The sequence below is a fragment of the Lolium perenne genome, chromosome 3 (genome assembly GCF_019359855.2).
Source record: "Lolium perenne isolate Kyuss_39 chromosome 3, Kyuss_2.0, whole genome shotgun sequence".
Classification (NCBI taxonomy): Eukaryota; Viridiplantae; Streptophyta; class Magnoliopsida; order Poales; family Poaceae; genus Lolium; species Lolium perenne.
In genome coordinates, this window is record NC_067246.2 from 106,326,688 (window position 1) to 106,334,332 (window position 7,645).

The following is a 7,645-nucleotide window of genomic DNA, read 5'->3' on the forward strand; positions in this document are numbered from 1 at the left end:
CTTAGCTTGACCTTGACCACTTGCCACGTGGGATCATGCGCAACCCCTTGGTAGGATTAGACACTCCCACAACAAAATATAACATTATTTTGGTTGTAAGAGAACACAACTAATGATAGTATTTACCCGAAACAATTTTTTTTTGGAAGAATAAAAAATGCCTATGGAGAGATCTCATTGACCATGAATTATCGGCGGTACTTTGGTAATAAAACTAGGTATACAAAAATGGAGAGGAAGAATTTTGGACAAATACACAATAATACATTAAAGTTACAAATAATCCCAAAATATTGGAAACTCGCTAATAATTATTAAATTACATGTGGTTCAAAAAATAAAATAAAATCAAGAATAGAGAAAAACATAAAATGCAACTAAGTGATCATGATTCCCCATTGTTTTGTTTTGGCGGGGGCCGAGTCAATACGTCAATCCTCAAAGTGATACGCAATTTAACTTTTTTGTACTAAAGGTACTATATCATCATATAACATGAATTATTACCATGCAAAATAGCATCTGGCATACACTAATAGGTGTTAGAATGCAGTTTATGACTTTGTAGGTAACATTTTATTGTGTTTTCATTTTTCTTAACTCAACACTCAGTTACCATACTATTATAAGATTGTAATTATGTGTTGATTATATCATCCACATGGCTTTTATTATGAAATCTTTGCATATAACCACCTTAAACTTACACCAAATTTTAGTAAGGGGAATTGCTGTGTCCTTACGTGAGGACATGCCACATGCGCATTGCATGCATGCCACACCATTGGAACGGGACAGTAGACATGCCTCTATTTCTTTTTGACTCATGTTGTTCTTCCACTAGCCCAAGTCTTTATGCCCAATCTCATCTGCTAGTACTTTTCGATTTAGGAAGTAGAGGGGCACATAGGGTGATGTTGAAGACCTCAACGTTGTTGTCCAAGATTCATGGTTACTTGGACTCCTATGTAGGTTAGAAGGTTACTACTTGGAGGATCGAGGTGACAATCAGTCAAAGACGCTCGTTCCTTTGTATCAAATGACATACACATATCCTTAAGTATAGAATGCATGCGGATACCCTATACATAAGAGTTGTTTCCGTTTGATAAGAAAGATTCCAGAAACGGAAGAAGCCATACTTGATTTCAAAAGGTTTCCCACAAAACTCAAATCACAAAACTCCAGTCTGGCTTCGTCCATCACCAACACCAACACAGACAGTCACCGTCAGGCGTCAGGTCCTGTCCTGTGCAGTTCTGTTCCCCTTCTCCGCGAATCCAAATCTCTCGCGGTCGCGCCGCCGAGCTGCCTCGGATGCTCCCGGCCTCGCATCCGCTGCTGTACGCGTGCACCTTCCGCGACAGCTCCCTCGTCGCCGAGCTCGCCCACGACCCGGAAGCAGCCGGGGGCGCCGGCACCGACGACCTGCCGGCGCTCGCCGCCGCGCTCGCTGCCTCCGCGCCTCCGCACCACCAGTACGTCACCCACTCCGCCGCGGGGCGCGCGCACGCGCTCCTCCTCGCCCCGCCGCTCGCGCTCGCCGCGGTCTCGCGCGCCCCGCAGCTCCCGGCGTCCCACCTCCTGCTCTTCCTCCGCCGCCTGCGATGCCTCCCCGAGTTCAGGATGCGGGACGAGATGGAGCGCCTCGCCCTCCGCCTCCCGTTCCCCGACGAGGGGGCGCTCGCGCGCGAGGCCGCCGATGTCGCCGCCGCTGAGGCCCAGGCGGAGGAGGCCACGCGGAGGGAGGCCGACCTCGCGCGGGGGACGCCCAAGAGGGACCGTGGAGCTCGCGGCGGCGCGGGGAGGGCGTGGAGGCGCCACCTCTGGCTCATCATCCTCGCGGATCTCGTCATCCTCGGTATACTCTTCGCGGCCTGGCTCGCAGTGTGCAGGGGTTTCAGCTGCATTGGCCGGTAAATAGAAAAAAAAAAGGTAAAAAATGACGTCTCTAGTCCACACCATCTATATTTAGCTTTATTGGTTCCGATGTGGAGAGTGTAGACTGTAGAGCCATGGTTTGGATTGGAGGGTGTGGACTAACTGAAGCACTTGTGATGAGAACAAAACAAGTAAATAAGAGAAAGCTGTATAGAGCTAACAAAGTTAACAGTTTAGATTATTATTAGTAAGTTTACTATCCAATCCTCATATGGTAGATTGTTAGTTGAAGAGGATCCTATGATAATTGTATAAAGATTCTATAAAATCCTGATCCAGATTGTGTAGCCTTGTTGGACTGCCAGACCCTACACTCAATATAGTGATCTCGCTGAATGTATCTGATAGATGCCATGCCAAGTGCTTTAGGTGGAATAAAATGTCGAAGGTTAAGTGAGGCTGTATTGCAGCTATTCTGTTGCAATCAGCAGCAAACCTGATGCTGGCTTGTGTAGATATATGCTCTTCGCTTGAGTCTGAACATTCATCATCAGTTATCTGGGTGAAGAAGTTTTCCATCCACAAGCTTTTGTACACCTACGTAGATCTCAGCTTCTAGCTTCCTCATTGCTGGACATGATGAGAATGACACCAGCTGAATAGGGTGTGGCTGAACGGCACATATGAGTGAAAGGTGGGCCTCCTTTCTTGTTCTGCTTTTGCAGGTGAAGACTGTAGTATACACACTTACTTTCTGCAAAGTGGCAAGCCAAACTTGAAACGTTAGTGCTGGGTAGGATGGCCTGGGTAATATTTGTAGCAAACTGGAGCAAAAGGAACATAGGTGAGGTGGCAGTGTTGGAGTTTAGTGTCGAGGTGAATCTGGCCAAGTAGTTGAATGCTGAGGTGAGATCTAGCAGAGCACATGAAATATCATTACTGCACTGAATCTGCTGTAAGAGCTAAAGTTAAGGTTCCCCTCGTTGTATCAGGTCTTTCCAGATCTGAATGTAATGCTAGATTACAAGTAGTTCGCAGTGCAGAAATATTGGCGATGGCATGGTACAGTGTTTCAGGTCTTTTAATATCTTTATATTTGTTCGGTTGACTTGATTCTTGTTTAAAAATAATACTTCCCTCAGTTCACTATTATAAGATGTTTTAAGTTTTTCCAAAAATGCATGTATCTAGACGCATTTCAGTGTGTAGGTTCACTCATTTCGGTCCATATCTAGTCCAAATTGAAATATCTAAAACATCTTATAATAGTGAATGGAGTGAGTACTTGTTCTGCTGAGTGGATGATTCAGTCGGTTGCATTTAGAGCATGTTTGGTTGTTAGCCACACTTGCAAAAGATGTGGCACATACATCACAGTTGTGTTTTTTTTTTTTTTGATTTTTTTGCCAAGCTTCGTGTGGCTTGCCACAGGTTAGCAGAAAAGTCTGTTAAAGTGTCTATAAACTAAACACACCCTTGCACTGCTGGTATATATAGTAATGCGGCAATACTTGTGTAGATATAGGTTATAATTTCCTTGTTTGTAACTAAAGGGCCAACTCCTCTGGAGTTCTGGTGATAGAATATAACTTCTTTTACGGAGAATTGAAAGAGAATGTAAGCCAGCAAATGCAACCAATACGGATATGATGCTTGCAACACCAAAGTACGCCATCCTAACTTCAACTGATTCATTGATAATTCCCAAGATCATAAGTCCCCCAAAGGCAGCACAAGATGCTTAATCTGATCAGTCCTAACGTTTAAGAATTACCATGGTTATTTGGTTGGTATTCCTTTGTGGTCGCCATTTAGCTGCAGGGTAACATTTTTTTCATGACCTCACTTTTTCTTTGAGAATTTTCATGATTAGCATGATAACAGAATCTTCTGGATTCTATGTATTCTCTTAGTGTCATCTTGAATTTATTTTAATCTAGGTCGCATATAAAACATGGGGGTATAACTGTTGAGAGAGGTTTCTAGGTGTCCTGTTAGGATGAACATAATGAAAGAGTGATTTGTGCAAGGTTAGCTAGTCATGATTTAGCATTAGCACTTCAAATCAGAAAGCACGAGAAATAGTGAATTGTATAATGTCTCTATTACCTAATAATTTTATCAAACATCACACGTACAGAGCTTATTATGCAAGTAAACTTTTGTTTGCACCATGATAAATCATGTCTTGCCGTGGTTTGTGCTGTAGATATATCTAGCTAAAAACGTGACACAAACTAGTAGATTTATTTCTGGCATATGCTGTACTTGTCGTATTGTGTCAGCTCAGCGTGCTGACAAGAATGTTCATTTGACTCCTGCCTACTGTACTAACAGACAAGCAAAGCCACTCAACAGACCTTCACAGCTTCAATTCTCACCGAAACAATTGTAACTGACACACTTCTTATTCTTGTGCTATGCACATGTTCGAGAAAGATGAACCTAGTGCCTGCAACCACCTAGGCTCACCATATTCCTGGGCCAGCACTTAAGAGGAGCACTTATAAAGACCCCTGTTCTGTTTCAGTGATCTGGAGGAGCACTTAAGATGAACCTAGTGTTTCAGAAAATCTAATTAATTCCAGATTTGCAAGTATCTTCCCTCTTCATAACAAGAAGTCCATAATTTGTGGTTTGCAGCTTGTAAAAAATAAGCAAGATATAGCTCATCTGGTGGGATGACTAGGTTCAATACTCTTCGTGAAATTCATGTTTTGTCATTGCCCAACTAATGTTAATACCACATGTATGTGGTGTATGGTACTTGAGCATATCTTTATCAGACTGTTAAATATGCATATCATATCTTTACTACTATTTCTACGCACAATAGGAAATAAGCAAAGCAGCAAACTGTTAGCCTTTAATGTTAATTTTTCTGATGCACAACAGGAAATATGCAAAGCAGCAAACAATTAGCTGTTTATGCTTAATTTTATAGCAGTATATATTGTTAGCTGTTAGATGCTTGCCTAAGGGGTTGAGTTTTGATATTACTTCTATTTTTGGATAGTTTACGTCATTGTGCATTGAAAATTTACATAATGTCCAATGTCAGGCACAAAGATTTTGTGGAGTGTCGGGGCAACCTAAGATTGGACCAGCTAGCTAATTTAAAAGAATATTTCTCTCATTGTGTAAAAGCTGTTGACCATCTTTATGCACTAAAAGATTAGAAGTTCTTATTGGGCTATGTTAAATTTTATTAAGGCTAGAGTTGAGGTGGTGTAGATAAGGAGTTTGTTCTACTATTCTTACTGGTAGCAGTTTGCATGTACATGCAGATACTTGGAACTAAAATAACAACAGTTTGTGCTTAGATTGATTCTTTCAACTTTGGCTGTATTTGTATCTGTATTTGTGTACACATCCTCTCATACCATGCTTGCAATTATGCAACATTTATGAAGAGCACAAGTGTTCTTGTTTGTTTTTTCTCCTGATGCTTCCTTAATGTTAATTTCTGTAACTGCCAAAAACTGAATGCAACAAGTGTTCCACTATACACATTTAATCTGTCTTGTACCATACGCCAGTGCTGCAAGAATTTTTTGACTTTGAGGAGACGACACCAAGTTATCGTTTGATTAATATGGTTCCATAAAGAAGTCAGAATATTGTGCAAATGTTTTTGGATTCAAGAAAATCTCTGAACACGTCTAAACCAGACCTGTGCTCAATAGTAAATAAGCAGCGCAGCAAACAGTGAGCCATTTATGTTAAATTTATTAACAGTATATTCTTAGCTGTTACTCCTTCTGCCCCACAGTATAAGACGTTTTGCAAGCTGTTTTAGCTTGCCAAAATGTCTTATATTGTGGTACTGTGGAAGTAGATGTTTGCCTTAGGGGGTTAGGGTTAGATGTTGCTTTTCTTTTTTGGATAGTGTGCATCACCGTGCATTGGAAATTTGATACATACAGACATGTATCAGTGGTATGTCAGAACCAAGTTAAGCATTGGGCACAAAGATTGTGGACTGTCGGTGCAAAGTGCAAACCAAGAGTAGATCAGCTAGCTAATTTAAAAGAATACCTTCATCTCACTGTGTAAAAAGCTGTTGACCATCTTTATGTGCTAAAAGATCAGAAGTTCATATTTGGTTAACTTAATTTTGATTAAGGCTAGATTTGATCTGTGGTGTAGATAAGGAGTTTGTATTCATACAGGTAGGCAGTTTGCATCAATATGCAGATTCTCGGTACTAAAATGGCAACTTGTGCTTGTAGATTCTTTCAATACTCTGACAAGATGACACCAAGTTATCATGTGATTAATTTGGTTCTTAAAAAAGTGAAAATATAATGTAAATGTTTCTGGATTCACGAATATCTTTGAATGAAGACATGAAGTTGTTAAGCAGTTTAGAAAGGAAAATTGTTTGAATTGAATTTTCATTGTATTGTATCATATCTCTTATCTTCTTTCCCCCCTTTGTAGGCTGTCCAATTTCAAGTGAAAATATGGAGGTCATTTACAGAGTTGTTTGTCCTCATCCATGATTAGTCAAAACTGCTGGTGATATCATCATAGCGTAGACAAAATCTGCCAAGATTTGCAAAGGAAAGGGAAGGCACTCAACACCCACAATTACCTCCCTTGTTGTATGGAACATCTTTGAAAAGCAAAGTCGGACTTCCTAAGTTTGAATTTGTTGGTTTGTTTGTAGAGGACATCTGTACACCTAGTGTAATTTGTTTGTTCATTTTTCTATACAAAGCAAATGTTTTTTGTTTCTTTTCCGCATTGGTCTTGTTTTCCCCATTCTGGCAAGGCCTGTTACATTTTTTCTAACCTTTGACAGTCCCAATGTTTTCCTTTATTTTGCCTCTGCCTTGTTGGTTGTTGCAAGTGCTCTGGTCATGTAATTGCTTCCATCTTTGTCTGGGACCTTTGGCTATCAACCTTTATTTGTTTTCAAGAACAGTGTATGGCAATCTGTTGAACATTGACAGGAACTGTACACAGATGTAGAAGGCCACCCTTCACCAGTACCAGTACTGATACTACCCAGTGAGAATGCCATACTCTGCAACTATAGATGGGTTTTGTGCATTGCCTTGTAGTAACTGTTAATGATCCGACAAAATGCTCTCTTTAACTGTGTTGCATGTTATGTGATACACACTACCATTGCATCCAAATACCGTTCTTTTGACAGACTCTAGCATCCATCGTGCGATGTCCAGCTGAAGCACTGCACATCTCATTGCAATGCAGACCGATCTATTGCAGTGATGGAGTGTCAAGTCCACGGCATGGCACCCTGCTGGTCAGGTTAAGAATGAATGCATGCTTGGTCCATCCAGAGACAGATACAAATGGCAATGCCGGCTGCCCACTTTACGCCGGTCAGTTGGCACTGTCATTTCAGACGTCCAGAACGAGCTGGGCAGGCGCACATTGCGACAGGGAAACCATGTCCCTAATTGGTAACCAGATCCTTCAAATCAGAATCCAGGGAGGGGAAATCGGCGTCATTTGCCTGCCTGGTTTCCCATCAGGTCAGCTCTCACACCTAACGCTGGAGTGCACATGCCGCAGGTACATTTCCATCCCAGGCTTGAAAATTCAGTTCTAGATCCTACGCGGAGGAGGCTTTACTCATCCCATATCTGCTGTCTGCACTGCACTAATCCTCAGTTGCTCATGCACATGCAGGAACAGTTTCCTCTTCGTCGGTCGGTCGGTAGGGGCTGGATTCAGCAATGTAGCCCGTGTACCGTCGCCGTCGACGATCTCCGGCGCGCGCGGTGCCCAG

General features: G+C 41.9%; 1 protein-coding gene across 1 annotated transcript; it reads left to right on the forward strand.

The window, feature by feature from the left end:
* Positions 1–1,173: 1,173 nt before the first annotated feature.
* Positions 1,174–6,706, forward strand: LOC127342088 (uncharacterized). Its single transcript, XM_051368027.2, has 2 exons — positions 1,174–1,935; positions 6,325–6,706. The coding sequence occupies exon 1, from the start codon at positions 1,318–1,320 to the stop codon at positions 1,918–1,920; it is 603 nt and encodes a 200-aa protein (XP_051223987.1). The 5' UTR covers positions 1,174–1,317; the 3' UTR covers positions 1,921–1,935; positions 6,325–6,706.
* The last annotated feature ends 939 nt before the right edge of the window (positions 6,707–7,645 follow it).

Coding starts and splice junctions, on each gene's coding strand:
- LOC127342088 (XM_051368027.2), top strand. CDS start 1,318: ATGCTCCCGGCCTCGCATCCGCTGCTGTACGCGTGCACCTTCCGCGAC.